At 23.9% G+C, this 18,583-nt stretch overlaps 5 protein-coding genes and 1 non-coding gene across 6 annotated transcripts; 3 read left to right on the top strand and 3 right to left on the bottom strand.

Moving 5' to 3' along the window:
• Window positions 1–2,221: 2,221 nt before the first annotated feature.
• Window positions 2,222–2,293, bottom strand: PMUG01_14051600.1. Its single transcript has one exon. It is a non-coding gene (tRNA).
• Window positions 2,294–3,211: 918 nt separating this feature from the next.
• PLP2 (perforin-like protein 2, putative) lies at window positions 3,212–6,529 on the bottom strand (the record flags this gene model as incomplete). Its single annotated transcript, XM_029008085.1, has 1 exon — window positions 3,212–6,529. One exon carries the CDS (start codon window positions 6,527–6,529, stop codon window positions 3,212–3,214), a length of 3,318 nt encoding a protein of 1,105 aa, XP_028864410.1.
• A 2,450-nt stretch (window positions 6,530–8,979) lies between these two features.
• Window positions 8,980–9,537, top strand: CelTOS (cell traversal protein for ookinetes and sporozoites, putative; the record flags this gene model as incomplete). The annotated part of the gene is made up of 1 exon (XM_029008084.1): window positions 8,980–9,537. The coding sequence occupies one exon, from the start codon at window positions 8,980–8,982 to the stop codon at window positions 9,535–9,537; it is 558 nt and encodes a 185-aa protein (XP_028864409.1).
• A 1,467-nt stretch (window positions 9,538–11,004) lies between these two features.
• MDV1 (male development gene 1, putative) lies at window positions 11,005–11,994 on the top strand (the record flags this gene model as incomplete). The annotated part of the gene is made up of 1 exon (XM_029008083.1): window positions 11,005–11,994. The coding sequence occupies one exon, from the start codon at window positions 11,005–11,007 to the stop codon at window positions 11,992–11,994; it is 990 nt and encodes a 329-aa protein (XP_028864408.1).
• Window positions 11,995–13,444: 1,450 nt separating this feature from the next.
• Window positions 13,445–15,928, bottom strand: PmUG01_14051200 (conserved Plasmodium protein, unknown function; the record flags this gene model as incomplete). The annotated part of the gene is made up of 1 exon (XM_029008082.1): window positions 13,445–15,928. One exon carries the CDS (start codon window positions 15,926–15,928, stop codon window positions 13,445–13,447), a length of 2,484 nt encoding a protein of 827 aa, XP_028864407.1.
• A 1,916-nt stretch (window positions 15,929–17,844) lies between these two features.
• Window positions 17,845–18,285, top strand: SRP19 (signal recognition particle subunit SRP19, putative; the record flags this gene model as incomplete). Its single annotated transcript, XM_029008081.1, has 1 exon — window positions 17,845–18,285. One exon carries the CDS (start codon window positions 17,845–17,847, stop codon window positions 18,283–18,285), a length of 441 nt encoding a protein of 146 aa, XP_028864406.1.
• Between the last annotated feature and the right edge of the window lie 298 nt (window positions 18,286–18,583).

Genomic DNA, 18,583 nt, shown 5'->3' with positions numbered 1-18,583 from the left:
CCTATATGAAACATTCATGTAAATAAATAAATAAATATATATATATATATACACATACATAGTGAAAATAACGAATAATTGAACTGTTGCTTACACAAAGTCAAAGGACTCCTTAAATATCATGTAACTCTTATTTTTTTTACGAATTGAATTTTCAACATGAATTTTATCTGTTATTATTAATATTATTTTTATTTTATTTTTTTGTCATATAGGGTTTGTAGAATGTTTTCATTATTTATGTTTCATTATTTATGTTTTATTATTTATGTTTTATTATTTATGTTTTCCTTAAATGGTTTATTTTAAAACATATTGAGTTACATAACATTTTGAACATCACCAAAGAATATTAGTGCAACTTGTAAATAATTACTTTGATAATTTAACAAATTTATGACCACTTATATGTGGAGAAGCATCTTTTTTTTCATTCTCATTTTATGTGTACAGTACATTATTTATATGCCCATACAAACTAAAATTATAAATGTTTCCTTTTCATTAATTAAATAAAGAACAATAAAAGTAAAAGATTAAAAATATAAAAAAAAAAAAAAGGAAAAAAAAAAAATATGTAAGACAAACATTGGCTGAAAATGTCCATTTTAAAATATACTGCAAAACATTTTGTAAGCTACTTACGAATAAATGATTTATATATTTTTTTTTTTTGATCACCTTATAGATACATACAATAAAAGTGGAAATCATTTTTCACAAATTTTGGTTATAGAAGGGAAAAAGATTACGAACGTATTAATACAACAATTCTTTAGCATAATTTTATTTTAAACATGTTTTTTATTTTTAAGGAAAAAATTGAACTCTTTCTTATTTTTTTCATCCTAATGAATGAGAAAAAGCCTTTCCTTATGGCACTTTTGTATGTATATGTATATGTGAGAACGTCCATATATATATCTATTAATTTAATACGGTTAGATACAAGTATATTAAAGTAATACCCTCTTAAAAGCTGAATTTAATCTACTCCCTTTCTACCAAGTGTACTATTTCATTTATGTTATTTTTCCCCACACAGGAAACAAAGCTCATGTTTTCGTTTATAAATGGTATTGTCTACATAAAATTCTTTTAATAGTTATTAATAATATGAATAATATATATTAAAAGTAATTATTAATAATTATTAATAATTATTAATATTTATAATTATCTTTTATTTTCCTACTTGTACATATCTTTCAATTATTTTGTTAACAACTTTCCGTTACTAGAACAAAAATGTGCAGGAGCATATATTTACTGGACAACTTAAATAGCGTTAATGTAGTATTCGCTATATTTGCTGCAAACAGTTATGGTATATGAATAGTTCCTTTTATTTCATCTAACACTATAAATACATTACTTTTTAAGAGTAAACATACAACGGAGGAATATACAATATGGGTATACTGAAAAACAATCAAGAGTAATTAATTTCATCTTTTTTATTCGTTACCTTTATCCTTATTTTAAAGGTCATAATTGTATGCAAGCATACAGATGCACACACATTTATGCATATGTATATGTGTCTACAAAAATTAGCAAAAAACAAAATGTAATTTCTTATATATAGTAAAATCCTTGATAAAAGTAAATCATATACAACATATATTTTTTATATATAAAGTTCCACTTTATTTTTTTGTCCTCCATATCAGTAATATTTTGTTATTCTTGGAACTAAAAAGTAAAATTTCATTTTAAAGAAAACAGAGTATTCTTTTTGATGCGTTCTTCTAATACTTCCATTTGAGACGAAATAATTTTTTCTATCCATATTTATTATTTATTCCGTTCGTTTTCTTGTATTTATTTATTAATTAAAAACTTATATATATTATAACAATATTATGTATATATATACTATAAATTATACCTTAATTTTGATAAGATGGCGAACAACAGCTATATTAGGAGTACACAATATAAAACAAAAAATATTTTATTTATTAATTTTCTAAAGATATTCTTAATTCGGATGTAGTGTTCATTTCCCATTACCATAAATATATATATATATATATATTCATACGTTAAATATTTAAAGGTAATTGATCTTTCCTCTCTACACCATTTTACAATAATTAATAAAAAATTAATATCAATATTTTGTAAATTACCCTTTTTATTTCAAAGTTCTATAATTAAAAGTTTGTTTATTTTGTTTATTGTAAATTATATTTAACTACATATTATATATTAAATTTGGCTACTCCGGGAATCGAACCCGGGACCTCTTGCACCCGAAGCAAGAATCATACCACTAGATCAAGTAGCCTAAGGCATATTTGTGCACAATTATACTTTAAATAATATAAAGAAATGTATACATTATGAAGTACAATTTTACTTGCGTAAATCTACATGCAGTGGCATATGAAACTCTCTTTCATTTTTATATTTGCCCTTTTTTCTCTTATTTGTAATTAGCTGCATACAGAATTCTATATATAAGCGTTTTTGCACATATATAACTCATTCATTATATGACCATAGCCTATAAATTATTTAGCAACATCTATTTATATTATCGAATCTTCGATTAACAGAAAGTTTGAAGGTACTTGTGTTTTTTTTGATCTTACAAATATATATATATGTATATTTATATATATATTATATATTTATATATACATTATAAAACAGTTTATCATCATTTGACTTCTTATTAGTATTTTTTTTAATGTAAAAAATGAATGTCATCCAAAAAATTAACATGTAACAAAAAGGAAACGTTAAAAAATGTTAAATCATTTATATATTTGTGATAAATAAAACGCTTTGCGTAGTTAATAAAGAGATCATAAATATAAGGTATTTAAAAATATATATACCTGTCAAAAAGAATTATCAAAACTTATATAATAACTTTTTGAAGGGACTAATAAAATTTTATGCAACAAAAAGGGAAAAAAGGGTAATAAAATGAATTAAAAATGTATCATTTTATTTCACATATTTTATAGGTGAAAATTATATATATTGAGCATGGGGGAAGAACTAACAAGCCTATAATGAAGTATAAATGGGTAGATGCACGTTGGAAGGACATGTGTACATAAAATGTATATATATATATTTATTTATTTATGTGTATACGCATGCACTGACTAAAGGTCAAATATAGCACAGAACAATAAAAAGGAAGGGAAATTCTTAAAATAAATTAAAATAAAAATAACGAACAAATATAGATTTACGCATAATGAATATAAGTCTTATTTGTTTGTGATCGACAAACAGCTACGATACCTAATGAGTGTTTATCAGATCTAAAAAGAGATAAATTGGTATCCATTCCTATTCCCTTTATTTTGCAACTGTTAGATTTCTTTGAGCAGTGCGTAAAATTACTTCTAGTTTTTGGAAAATTTGTATGAAATTCTAAGGAAAAACCAAACACTAAAGTACTATTTTTGGGACAAGTAAAATCGAGATAACCGTCTTTTTTATAATTATTTGTATTAACTTGATCCATGTTTCTTATTTTGCTAAAAGTTTGTATATCTTCTAAACCTTTTGTTGATTTGTCTATACAGGCAATATATATCATACTTTGCTTAAATTTACTATTTTGTAAAACTGCTAAGCAGCTAGTTTGACCAGTACGGCAAGGATATATGTCTACTTTATTGGCAGATGATGAGCCTTTACCTTTCATTAAGGCAAAGCCAAATAGTATAACCATATTACCAGGACATGTTGCTGTAACTTTAGGAGATTCTCCTTGTTGTACTACTTGTGCAATAAAGTCTAGTGGTCTTTCAGAACATAAACCCCATATCCTCATATCTGAATAATTATTTTCAAATCCATTTCCACTACATGATTCTTTCAACTGTTCACAGATAGTTATACCAGTAGTTTTATTCAATTCTTTGTTTTTATAAAAATCTAAATTTAACGAAAAACCCATCACAAGACTCCTTCCTATGGGACATGTTAATAAACCAGGAGGAGGACCAGCATACAGTTTTTGTTCGGCCTTTTCAAGATATTCACCAATAGACAATACAGTTTGATTATATTTTTCTTTATCAAATAATTCAATTCCATAAGTTAATCCATAAAAGGTTAATGCATCATTATATGCTTTTATCATATTTGGGTCATCCATAAAGAAACTGAATGGTAATAATTTTGTTCTTATTGGCATGGAATTTTTATTAATAGAATCAACCCACTTTTCAAAAAAGGTAGAATCTTCCACATTTAAACCTGGATTTCCCCCAAGAATAGATACACTTTTGGATGTACGAAATTTGTTTAATATTTTTTGCGTTTTTTTATTATATGATGACGATAGACCCATTTGGTGAAAATAAAAATTAAAAATAGTTTTTACATTTACATTTTTATCTTTCATTTTATTATATTCATTTTTATCCATATTCATTTTTACTGTTATTTTACCTCCCAAATAAATTTCATGAGCTATATGTGTACCATGGAGCTTAAAAAAAAGCATCCATTTATTAACATTTTTTTCACATTCTGTAGTGTTTAATTTCTTGATATAATATTCATATGTACACTCACTGTTTTCTTTTAAACCATCAAAGGTGGAAGGTAAATTCTTCAAAGCGTTTTTAAAATTATCTGTAAATTTCCAAGTTTTTGTAATCGGTATTCCAGTATGATAACGTAAACAATATATCTTCATCAAAAATATGACGGAATTTTGAACATTCAATTTTTTTAGTGCATTTTTATATTCTGCTGATGCAGAAAAGGAATAGGGGAAATAGGATGGTGTGCTCACTTTAACATCTGATGATAGTTCTAATTTATACTGCTCTAAATTTCTTATTTCTTCTACATTTTTTGATTGATTACAAGAATGCTCAGGAATTATCCAGGGGCTTAATCGTTGTTTTTTTTTATTATTTTTCTTTATAATTCTCCTGTTTTTGGTAACATCGCGGATGTTATTGTCACTACCACTGCTACTGTTACTATCTCTATTAGTGCTACTACCGCTATCATTTCTTTTGTCACTGCCACTGCTACTGTAACTGCTACTATTATCATTGAAGCTCATATCTTCGATATTTATTTTAAGCACTGGTCCTCTAAATCCTGGATCAATATTTAAAGTTGGATCCCCTTCTGGGTTCCCCATAATAATATCATAACCAAGACCCAAATATTTTATGGAGAAATCTATGTATGAATTATGAATTTTATCTTTCACTAGTTCTACATCATTTATATCATTTTCTATCATTCCATTATCTTCTACATTTGGCTTATTTTTATCATTATTCCTTGAATCTTTATTGTCCATATCTCTGGCAATTGCATCTTTTAAATCTAGATCTATAGAATCTTCTTCCTTTTCTATTGAATCACTTTTTTTAAAAACTTCTGTTTTATTATTTCTTAAATTATCATTACTTTCAGGCTTACATTCATTTTTTAATATATTTTCTAAATCATTATCACTTAAGTAGGAATATGTTTTATTTTTACTTTCCTTTGCAATATCGCTTTTATAATCGGTTTGTTTTATAGATTCAGTATTGCTACTATTAGGAACTGATTTTTCGTCTGTCTGATTATTTAGGACATAATGTGCTCCACTATGATATACATTTTCCGTTTCTGTTTTTTTATTATATACTGGATATTTTATTTGGATATACATTTCTTTTTCGAAATATATATTGTCCTTATTGTTAGTGTTATTATCTGAAGAAATTAATTCTTTTTTTTTACCCTTATTTTTGAGTTCATTATTTTTACCTCCTTTATTTATTATGAAAGCGTTATGAATACTAATATTCTTTTCTTTATGTTCCTTATTTTTTTTGACATTGGGTTTAGTGCTTTCAACATCCTTAATGTAATTAAAACTTTGAAATTTATGGGGTTTCAGTTCAATATATTTACTTTCTTTTTTTGAAATTGTCCCATATAAATATTTTTGCATATTTTGTTTATACTGTTCTGTTGTGATGTTGAGCATGCTATTATTATAAGTATTTTTATGATTTAATAATTCCTTATTAACTTCTTCTTTCAACATTTTTCTAGAACTTTGTTCTGCTTCTGCTATATCTGGGTTCCACGATTTGTCAAATTTTCTGCTTTCGTTTATATCTTTAGATTTATTTGTTGTATTATCATGCTCATTTATAATCATGAAACTAGAACATGTTCCATTAGATTTTGCATAATTTTTTTCCTCTTCATGCAATTTTGCATTTTCATTACTATTTTTACTAGTATCAAGAAAAGCTTTTAAATAATATTCTTTTTTATAACCATATAATGGATTGATAGATAATGAACTATAATTATTTACCATTCTTTTATTTTTACTGACGGAATTTAAGCCCATAATATAGGATTTTTCATTGTTCATAAAATCCGAAGAGTTCGATTCTCCGAAATTATTTGTGTCATCCTCATCGTAGCTCAGAAAATTTCCATTTATTTCACATTTTATATTATTTTTTAAGAAATTTGCTAAAAGCAAATGGAAAATTAGATATTCTAGAGATATTCTCATTAATTATAATTATTATATTATATTTTTTCTATTTTTGTCTATATATAGAATTATAGATTTATTACATAAATGTCCATGTTTTGTTTTTTTTTAATTTTTTGGTTCCCTTATTACAGAAAAATAGCTTCAATTTTTTGAATGATATAATAAATTAACCAGAAAAGTAAAATTTGATAATATTTAAAATAGAATAGGTTTGTATGTAGCAAAAGCGCTTTTCAATTAATAAAATATAAACATTGTATTTCGACAAAAAGAGAAAAAAAAAAAAAATTATATATATATATATATATATATATATATAAAGAAAGATTAAACTTTAATTTTTTTTCCAAATTGGGGAAGCTTATATGCTAATTACCTTACAAAATACGTAAGACAAATGTATTGAAGTATATATATATATGTATTAAGAGTATTTAATAAAAAAGCTATGTTTTATGTAGAAAATAGACGAGTTTAATTTCCTATTTGTTATACAAATTTACGATATTGATTATTTAACTTATTTTGTTTTCATTTTATTGTTAAAAGTCATTATTAGTTATTTTTCTTTTTGAGAAAGAAGGAAAACTTGGAGAATCCTTAAGCACAATTTTTTTTTTTTCTTTTAAAAAGCATTGTATTATATAAAATTCCACTACGCGTGTACACACTTCTTTCTATTTTTTTTTTTTTTTTCCTAAAGAAACACTGTACTAGTTGAGACTCTATTTTGTGTGTATGCACATTTTTTTTCTTTTTTTTAATTTTTAAGAACTATGTTACAATAAGACATTTATTTAGCAGATAATTTTTCTATATTAAGAAAAATAAGGAAAAACAAATGTATCTTATTTTTTGGGTGTTGATATTTCCTATATGAAGAAAATACATTTTACTTGGTTTTCTTTTTCATGGTCTCGTTATAAAATCATGTTGTACCTAATATTCCATAAAAAAAAAATAAAATATACTCAAAAATATAGCAACGTGCGTATACTTTATTTGGTAAATTTCCCTTCGTAGTATAAAAATAAACAGAAAAGTTTTAGGTTATCTTTGTTAAGTGTATATGCATTAATACACGATACTGTGATTAAGTCAAAAACATGTATAAATTATGCGTGAGGTATATGGTATATTACGCGCCGTTCTCACATAAGAATATAAATATTTAAATGTATGTACATATAATGGGTGTTAAAAATGGAACATTAAATGGAACTTCACTGTAAATTATACTAAAATTGGTACAAAACATTACTCGTTGATATAAAAAAATTTACAAAGATTTTCATGTAAAATAAAGAAAAAATGTAGGCTGTTTTTTATATCATATATATATTTTTTTCAATTTTGATGATATGTAAAAAACTAAGCTCTCCGTAAACGTTTAAAAAATTTTATCAACTTGAGTGTGTTAAAAAAATAATACTAACTGTTGAACATTAAACGTAAATTTTTTAACATACACATTTTCGCTAAAAATGAAGTTATAAAAAAAAAATTGAGTTAAATAAACACTTACATACATATATATGTTTATACGTTCAACTTTTACATGGCAAAAGTGGCATCCCCACATTTAAAAGAATAACTTTTCACTTACACTTTTACTCATAATCTAGCTAACAGCTTTGATCTTTAATTGTTAATATATTTTAATTTGTCATCATGTGATAGTTCTGAGCAGCTGAACGATGACAACCATTAAATATAGAAAAATCCTTGATAATTTATAGCAATATAGTTTTTTTTTTTTTTTTTTTGTGCATGCAGAAAATTTATTTTACTTCACACCTTGATATAAAATATGAACAGTTCATAAGAATAAAATTCATGCAAAATTAAAACATATATAAGACGTATATTTAATTAAAGGTACTATGAAATATAAGTTTTTTTTTTTTTCTAGCTTTTTTTTATTGACCCTTTGAACTAAATGTATGACATGTTAATAAAAAAATCAGTAAGAGAGCAAAAAAACATCGAGAGTTCTTTGAATGTTGTCTTTACGTGAGCAATAAAAAAAAAAAAAAAAGAATGAAAGAAGCTATAAAAAATTAAAAAAATTTGATCTTTAAAAAATATTTTACTTGCTGTCTGGACTCTGAAGTTGTGCATGTAACTTTAGCTTTTATGTTTATTTTATATTTTTGTTTTTATTTTATTACAAATATTTTTTTTTTTTACACCATTTTGTTAACAAATAAAAAAAAAAGGAGAAACACACAACATAAAATATTGTTCTTAATTTTAATTTGTAAATACCATTGTTTTCAAATAAAAGATTTAATTTAAATTGACATCATATTTGAATAAAAAAAATTTGTAACTGTCCTTTTATGATTACACTAATTTTATCATTTTGTTTTATGAAATAACTTTTATAATATATATTTTTCCAATATACATTTTTACACACTTATCATTTCACTTTATACAAATTAAAAATAAAATAAGGAAAAATGAATAAAGTACAAAGATTGTCCATTATTTCTTCCCTCCTAGTATTTCTGTGTTTTGTAAATGTTCTTTGCTTAAGGAATAAAAATGGAACGAGTGCTTCATCATCTCTTGAAAATGGAAGTGAATTTTCTGAACGTTTAAATAAAAGTTTTTCCTCATTCATTTCTGAATCTGCATCAGTTGAAGAAATAGGAAATGAAATAGCCGATAACATTGCCAATGAAATAATTAGTGCATTGCAAAAGGATTCAGTATCATTTTTACAAAGTGGATTTGACATTAAACGTCAATTAAAAGAAAATGCTAAAGTGGTGTTAAAGGAAGTATTAAAACAAGGATTGGAACCAATAGAAAATATAGTAGCTGATGCTGTTAAGCCACCACACACTAACCCGCAAGTATATCATTTATTATCTCCAGTATTGAAAACTCTCTTTAATAGAATGGAACAAGCAGTGCACGTAAACGTGCCTGATGCGATATGGGATTATGAAACAGAGGAACCATACGAAGGGGAAGAAGTTGAAGGTCAATATTCAGATGATTTTTTTAATTAAGATAAATTTATACGCATTTTTAACATGAAACAAAAAATAAATCATTCATTTGAATTACAATGATGCTTTAAAGGGCTTATATTATAACTGTATTATATATATACATATAAAGAGATAAGCGCAGTTATATGCCACTTAACACACTGATTTTTAATTTTTTGTTTTTTCCTTTGTAAGCTATATGTTTTAATCTTTCATTATTCATTATTCATCTTTTTTTTTTTTTTTTTCTGTAAATTGATTTCCCTTTGGTTAACGTATTTTTATATTGATAATAAAAATTTGATAGTGTATATTTTTCAGTATCTTTTTATATTATCATATTATATTTCTCTATGTTTTATTTTTTTGTCAATATCTTTTTTTTTTTTTCATAAAAAGACAAGTATTAAGAAAATGTGGTAACATTTTAAAATACATCAAAATAATTGTGAAACAACTAATATCTAATAAAATGAAATTAATGATTTAATAAAATGCTATATTATTCATTAAGAATAACTATTGCATTACCAAAATATATTGTGCAACTGTTTGTATATGTATCTTTTCTACTTATTAGCCAAAAAAAAGAAATATATAAACAGCATGCGCTTGAATATATAAGTACATATATATATATGTATATATACATATATACTTTAATGGTTCCTAAATAGTTTTATAGTACACAATAAATGTACAATAATAAATGAAAATTATAATGTTAGAAAAATATCCTTGTAAGTTTTATTTTTACTTGTGTAAAACATACATATAGACATAAACAGAGCACAATTACTCTTCTAGCTATTGTATTTAAATAAATTAAAAAAAAAAAAAAAAAAAAAAAAAAATTGTGCATAAAAATAAAAGAAAAAAAATAAATAAAGATTTATATAATTTTCTTTTCTTATGCTTTTTTTTTTTAAAACATGTGTAATTACTCAAAATATTCCTGACCTTTTTTTGAATGTTATTATCCACGAGAAATGCTACAGAATATATATATATATATATATAATAGCTATTATTTTATAACAAAAAATATCAATAACACTAATACATTAAAATTGTAGAATTTGATTAAAAAACATGTAAGCATAAATAACTAAAATTAAATTAAAAAAAAAAAAAAAGGAAAAATCAATATTTATAATTGACACATTGCTTTAAAACACATAGACTATTTTACGTTGAAACTTTCTAAGTTATTTTTAGTATCTAAAATTACCTTTTACGGTATAATATTTGATAATTAAAATTAATGGTTTACGTGTATATGTTTCGAAATCTTATATTTTAATTAGCCATTTTATTAATATATAAAATCTATCATTTTTTAAAGAAAATACGGAAAAGGGGATATATGAATGTATAAGTTTACATAAACATATATATAAACACATACATTCATATATATAAACGTACAATAAGTACTTATTATTTTTACGTTTTAATAAAAGTAGCTCATTACTTCACAGAATAATGAAGTTTTTAAATTTTTCAATATTAAATATCTTGTGTCTATTTCACTTTTATTTAACTCTTCAAAATGTGTACTATGAGTGTATTAATACAGGAACTTCGCAAAATAATGGGAATCAAAATAATTTAAAATTTAATTCAAAGGATAATGGATTATCTACGGTATGGAGTAATAAGGGATATAATTATGCGGATCTAATGAAAAATGGATATTTAAAAAATACCCAAGATTTAGATGAGCTGAAAGATGATTTAGCTGATGAGTTAGCTAATAAGATAAAGAATAAATTAGGGGGTTATTTAAAAGAAGACAAAAATATAAGTGATAATGAGAATATAAGTGATCAAGTTTTAAATGATTTAAAAAATTATGCCAAGGATATATCTCAATACATAGGTCTGAGAGCAGCTGATTTATTGGATAGACATTTAGAAGAAGCGCTTAAACCTATTTTATCAAAAAAATCATATGAAAAATTTGAAAAAGCTTTGCATAGCCAAAATTCAAGTAAACTTAAAATCGATGAAGGTGACACAAACACCGAAAATGAAACAAATAACGAAAATGAAACAAATAACGAAAATGAAACAAATAATGAAAATGAAACAAATAACGAAAATGAAACAAATAACGAAAATGAAACAAATAATGAAAATGAAACAAATAATGAAAATGAAACAAGGAACGAAAATGAAACAAGTAACGAAAATGAAACAAGTAACGAAAATGAAACAAGTAACGAAAATGAAACAAATAATGAAAATGAAACAAATAATGAAAATGAAACAAATAATGAAAATGAAACAAATAATGAAAATGAAACAACTAACGAAAATGAAACAAATAATGAAAATGACACAAGCCATGATGATATTATTGAAGAAACTGACAATTTTGTAAACGAATTAATTGAAGAATACGAAAATAAACTGCAGGAGGAATTAAAACAACACAAAAAAGAAATAAAGAAACATAACATTTTAGACTAAAACATACAAGGAAGAAATAAAATAAAAAAAAGAAAAGGAAAATAATATATACCTTTTTGTTAAGTATATCCCAATTACTCCAACGATACAAAGCAAAAATGTAGTGCTTCCTTAAAATGTGTATAAAGAAGTTAATTCACATACATTATAAAAATATAAGTTGTTTTCTTTTTTTATTTCTCTGTTTTTTTTTTTTTTTTTTTTATGACTTTAATTTATACTTGAATAATAAGCTACGTTTTAGCTGCAAAATATAATGGGAATACAAAATTCATTTTTTTTTTAAGTTTAATTTGCGTGTTAATGTTTTATGTCAGTAACAAAATTCAATTTTATAAATAATTTTTTATATATAATCTTTAAGTTCTTTTGATTTTCTATTATCTTTTTATATCTATAATATTTATGTAGTTATTCTGCCAGCGCTATATTATCTTTGTATATTTATTTTTATCCACAAAACATACATGTATATGCTTATATATAAGTATGTATAGGAGGACTATAAATTATGAGTGAGCTATTTTAAGAATATGTTTAAAAGTTTAATTTCATCAATACATACATATGCTTGTGTGGTTTATTTCACTTTTTTCTTTTTTTATAAGAAATTTAAAAAAATTAAACACACACGTCTATACATTTTGCATTTAATAAAGTACTATAATTTTTGAAAAGCAACAGAAGTGATACATTTTATGATAAAAAGAATTTCCGTTCTAGTTTTATGTATATATGCTTTATTATAAAAAGAAAATTTGTAAAAATTGATTAAAAGTTTAATAAATGAACTTTTTTTTTAATGTCATTGTGTTAAATGTTTCTTCTTTAGCGAAATAGACAGTTGTGAAAAAAAAAAAAAAAAAAAAAAAAAAGTGTATATGTAAAACTTTTTTTTACAATAAGAGAGAATTCCTTTTTCATACAACAATATGGACACGTGTTAAAATTATGTTAATTAGTAGATGTTATATGAAAGTCCTAAAAAATTTTAAAATTTTAAAATTTTAAAATTTTTTATCATAATTTTTGTTAAAATTGATTAGTATGTTCAAAAAAAAAAGAATATTACGTGGAAATGCATTTGCGCGCACATTTATTTATGAGTGCACAGGTAATACATTTATCTCCTTTTTGAGCACTTGAATGAATTGTTTTTATAAAAAGAAACAAAGCCGGAGGTAATTAAAAATTGCCAACTTAAATATTTTAATTAATTTATAATAGTTTATGGAATTAACAAAATAAAATATTTCTCTTTTCCATATGATGTAAACAATCATAAGAAAATTTTGTATAATACCAAAAAAAAAAAATACAACAAAATAAAAGTAGTGAAATGTGTTGAATGAATTAAAAAAATCAGAAAAACGAAAAATCAAAGTAATCAAAAAGCAAAATGATGAAAAAACAAAGCAGTAAGTAGAGTTACATAAATAAGAATGGGTGATTATTTCCTTCCCTTAAGAGCATTAAAAATATATTTAAGAATGGTTTGAACTAGAATGGTAATTAAAATTTTGTATAAATTATAAAAAGGCAAACACTTGAAAAAAGCATGATTTACGGTTACCGAGGCAATATTGTAAAAAAAGAAATAACAAATGTAATAAATTTTATTATGTGCTGAATTTTTTTCTTCTAAACTTTTGAGTGATCCAAATATTGGAAAAATAAAAAAGAAATAAGCAAAATATATTTTAAGAATGAAAGAAGGAAAAATTAACAATATTAGCTGAGGCATATAAATTAGTATATTAATAAAAATCTTTATATAAATTGGTAATTTAACACTTTCCACTACATTTTCTGTAATAACCGATTTTAAACATGTAAGGCTGAATTTTACTGTTTCATTCAATTTTAGCTTTTCTTTTACTATTTTTGATAACTTGATTAATATATTACTTCTTTCAGCATACTTCAAATTTGGATCCGTACCATTTTTTCCTTTTTTGTCTTCACTTTCTAATCTTATATTAAATAAAGAATATAAAAGAAAATCTACAGTACTTACTAAAAATTTTTTTAAAAAACGAACTAAAATGGACGATTTGTAATTTTTTAAAAACATAAATTCGTGTAATTTTTCGCTAATATTAATACATATAACAAATAATGTAAAATACTCAAACATAAAGGATCCTTTGTTATATTTGCGGAAAAAAAAAAATAAATTTAAGAACTTCAGAATGTTAATAAATAACCAATATTCTAATAAAATTGACACATCATAACAAATAACATTATTTTCATTATCTGTTTTTGATAAATCTAAAGATTCATAATTATTTTCTTTGTTGTCTATACATTCTATCTCCATAGATCTTTCAATTTTCATTTTTTCTTTTTTCTTCTTTTTTGGAATAAACTTTAAATTATCTAACTTAAAAGAAAATAATTTCTTTTTCTTGGAACTTTTTACTCTCGAGCTTATTTCATCTTCGTCATTTTTATTATTTTTCCTTTTGTCCATATTACTCACTTTTTTTCCTGTTACTTCGCTTGTTTCGTGCTCATCATTTGTGTACTTTGTTTCTTTTATCTCCTCCGCTTCCTGCACGTCATCTGTTTTTTCGTCATATAATGCGTCCTCTATTTTGTCCTCTACTTTGTCCATTACTTTTTCTTTTACTTTGTCCACTACTTCGTCCATAACTTCACCCCCTGTTTCGTTCTTTACTTCGTGCTTTACTTCGTTCTTTACTTCGTGCTTTACTTCGTTCTTTACTTCGTGCTTTACTTCGTTCTTTACTTCGTGCTTTACTTCATCCTTTACTTTGTTCTTTCCCTCGTCTTTAACCTCCTCCTCTAATGCAACCCTTCCTGCTATTTTTTCCCTTTTGTCGCTCTTACATACTGTTTCTTGCTTATCCTCTTTCTCCTTACGTGTTGCTTCCAAATTTTTCTTCTTTTTTTCTGAATGCCTATTATAAGAATCGTCATCGGAATGAATCAACTCAACAAATTCGTTATCATTTAAAATGCTATATTGCTCATTTGTCTCGTCATTTTTGCATTTTAATGTTTGTGTTAAGGCGTTAATAACACAATCGTTTATGGTTGGTAAATATATGTATTTTATAATTATAACAACTGAATATATGGACGGTAATGGAAAAAAGCAAGAATAAATAAAAAAGGAAATGAAATATATAGGTACCGTTTTTACCAATGTAGCATATAGCAGACAGCTGATAATATATGGAAATACATTAAATAAGAAATTATTTATTCCAAATACTTTTTTTAACAAGTATTTATAAAACTTGGTAATTTTATTTAAAATATAATTTATAATACCAGTGTAAACAAAGTAAAGAAATGCTATAAAAAAACATATCGTACTAAATATATATTTCTTCGTTTTGTAATCTAAATCTATATAAAATTTTTTTAATTCAAAAAACAACCATTGCATATATGGTTCAATAATAATAAACCACAAAAAGAGAATCTTTAGTAGTGATATTAATACTATTCCATATGCATGTAGCATATGATAACTTGATCTCATCGAAACAACTGTGAACATTTTTGCATTATCAAAAAATTCTAAAAATAAAGAGATAACATTTTTACCTGTACTTTCATAATTCATTTCTGAAAAAATGGGATGAAACATCTGACTAAATGTTTTCTTAACTTTATTAATACGTGTGTCCTTATAACTTACAATCTTACTTCCTTGGGTTTCCTTAATATCTCCAATATAATCAACAGAACAATAATCATCTGATAATTCACAGCCATTATAACTACCCTTGCTGCTATCACTACCATGCCTTCGGCTACGTTCGCTACTACTCCCTCCATTGTTATTTTCACTACTATAATAATTTACACCAACATTTTCGTACTTTACTTTATTATATAGCGCTAAAATTATACTAAATATAGAGATTATTAAAAAAAAGAAACACTTCTTAAACATTTTAAAATTCACTTCTTTTACTATTACTACTATTGCTATATATGCTGATTTATATGACTTCTATTATTTCATTTTTATGATGGTCAAATTTTATTATATAAAAATGCTCATGACAGACTTCTGAATCTCAATGTCTTATAAATTTTGTTTATTTTTAATGAAATTATCTTCATTTTTCTTATTAGATTACAATTTATCTTACTGGTTATTATATATACACATCATGATCATGTCTTATATTTGCACAAATATCTGACACACGAAATATGCAATACAAGATTTTTCTTCCTTTTATCCCTTAGAATGCGCAAAATGAAAAAAATAAATGAAACACTTAAAATAAAAAGCTTATATTAAATATTTTTATATAACTTTTTTTTTAATTATTGACTTTTCCAAAACATAATCTTCCCTTCTCAAGATTCACATGCCTCAAACACATTAATTTGCAGAGCTACGAATTTAGGAGTTCGTATATATATATACATGTACACATTCATGTATTGAATATTTGAGCAAAACTATTCTATATGGCAGCATTAAATCCCTTATAATTTTGTTTATAGCCTCACACGACTTTTATATATAAATAATAAATGCACATGTATATATATATATATATATATATACATATATGCATATATATGTTCGTATAAATAAATATATACATATATGTTGTCCCCTGTTTTTAAATTCAGTATAATTCTATATAAGGTATTAATGATATAATTTAAAAAAAAATAAAAAATATAGGACTTAAAGGAATTTTTAATACAAATGTGCTCTCTTTTAAAATTAAAACTTCCCTTTTAAATTTTAAGTAAATCTTAATATAAAAATATGTATATATATATATATATATATATATATAGGAATTATATTTTTCCCCCCCTTTTTTTTTAAGCATTATTAAATTTATATCTTATGTAAAATAAGACCATGAATGACTGGTAAACGATAAAAAAAAACAAAACATAGAAAATTAGCAAAATTAAACGCGCTCAAATTTTTTTAATAGGAATGAAAATTTATGCTCAAGGGCAATATTTGCTTACACTTAAAAAAATTTTATTTTTCGAATATATGTTAATCCATATATTTTTTAAAAGTGTTCATTAGTAACTGCTTTTCTTTTTTTTTTTTTTTTAACTGTTCTCCATATATAAATTGTCACAAATTTTCTGTTAAAGGGTTTGAACTCTTACAAGTAAAATTGTAATATAAACATTTCAACTTTTTTTTTTTTTAAAGTTCCTCCATATGCTTTTTTTCATATTATCAAATATGTTAAAATGTAAAATATAACGGTGACAAGTATGTATATATTTAAATATTTTTTTCTTTCCTCATTCTTTTCATTCAAGTAATTCAAAAATTTAAGAAATAAAAATTAAAGGAAAGGAAGAAAAGTTATTGTTAAGCATCTTTTCACAAATAGAAATATAAGGAATGAAAATCGCACTGCAAAGCAATAAAAATTTGCTTAAAATAGTCTTTTACATAGCATGACTTGTGTTGCAAATAATGAAGAAAAATAAAAGATAATAAGGATATAATTTATTTCTTTTTTTTTGAAATTTAATGGGCAATTTACATTTATATGTTGACTTATTTTTTTGCGTTTTATATTTGTTACCCCTGATGGTGGCAGATTTGTATATTTTCAAAAAAATTAAGATGTTTTAATTTTTGTCAAATATATTTTTTGTTGTATATGGATTACTACATTCCCTATTATTGATGGTTAATATAATACAAACTCTTTTTTCATTATGTTTCGTTTATATATAGATTTTAGGCACTATAACGAATACATGGTTTTACAATATTTATATTTAATGCTTAATTAGAAAAGTAAAAAAAGTAACCGCGTTTCTGTATGTACATATTTATATATATATGCCTATAAAGGAAGAATGATTAATCCTGAAGTAACAAATGTAAATGATGACGCTAGAGACTTTTCACGATGGAAAATAATATATCCCAATTATTTAAATAAAAAAAAAAAGGTAAAAGAAGGAAGACGAATAAATTTAAAGTATTGTGTAGTAGATCCATCAGTAGATGATATTGCACTAGCTTGTAAAGAATTAAATATCCCATGCATTGTAGAAAAAAATAAATACTATCCACGAGATTGGCTAGTTGAAGGGAGAATACGAATTAAGATGCCTGATACAGAAAATAAGACTTTAAGTAAATTTGCTTTAATGAAAGAAATTGGATTGAAATTACAAACTGTAAAAGCAAATGTAGATGCTAATGTTGTAGTTAATTCTAACAGCTTAACCAAAAAAAAAAAAAAAAAAAAAAAAACAAGGATGAAGACAAAGATATGCCAAACTATTAACTAATTTTTGCGCATTAAGACCCTTTTAAAAAAGTGCTGATATGTAGTATATATGTGTGTGTATATACATATATATATTCAAAGAAATGAAGGTAAAAATTACGAAATAATAATTAATTCAAGATATTGCCCAACATTGATATTTAAATTTTATTTTTAATTTTAATTTATTCTGGTAAACACACTTACAACATACATGAATGTCTGTATTTAAAGATTATATTCCCTTAACTTCAATTCAGATTTTTAGTTTAATCCTTTCTTTTTGAGGTTCATTTGGTGGAAATAAAAATACATGTGTA

Source organism: Plasmodium malariae, assembly GCF_900090045.1.
Source record: "Plasmodium malariae genome assembly, chromosome: 14".
NCBI classification, from domain to species: Eukaryota; Apicomplexa; class Aconoidasida; order Haemosporida; family Plasmodiidae; genus Plasmodium; species Plasmodium malariae.
This window is presented reverse-complemented; position numbering and strand designations above follow the sequence as displayed.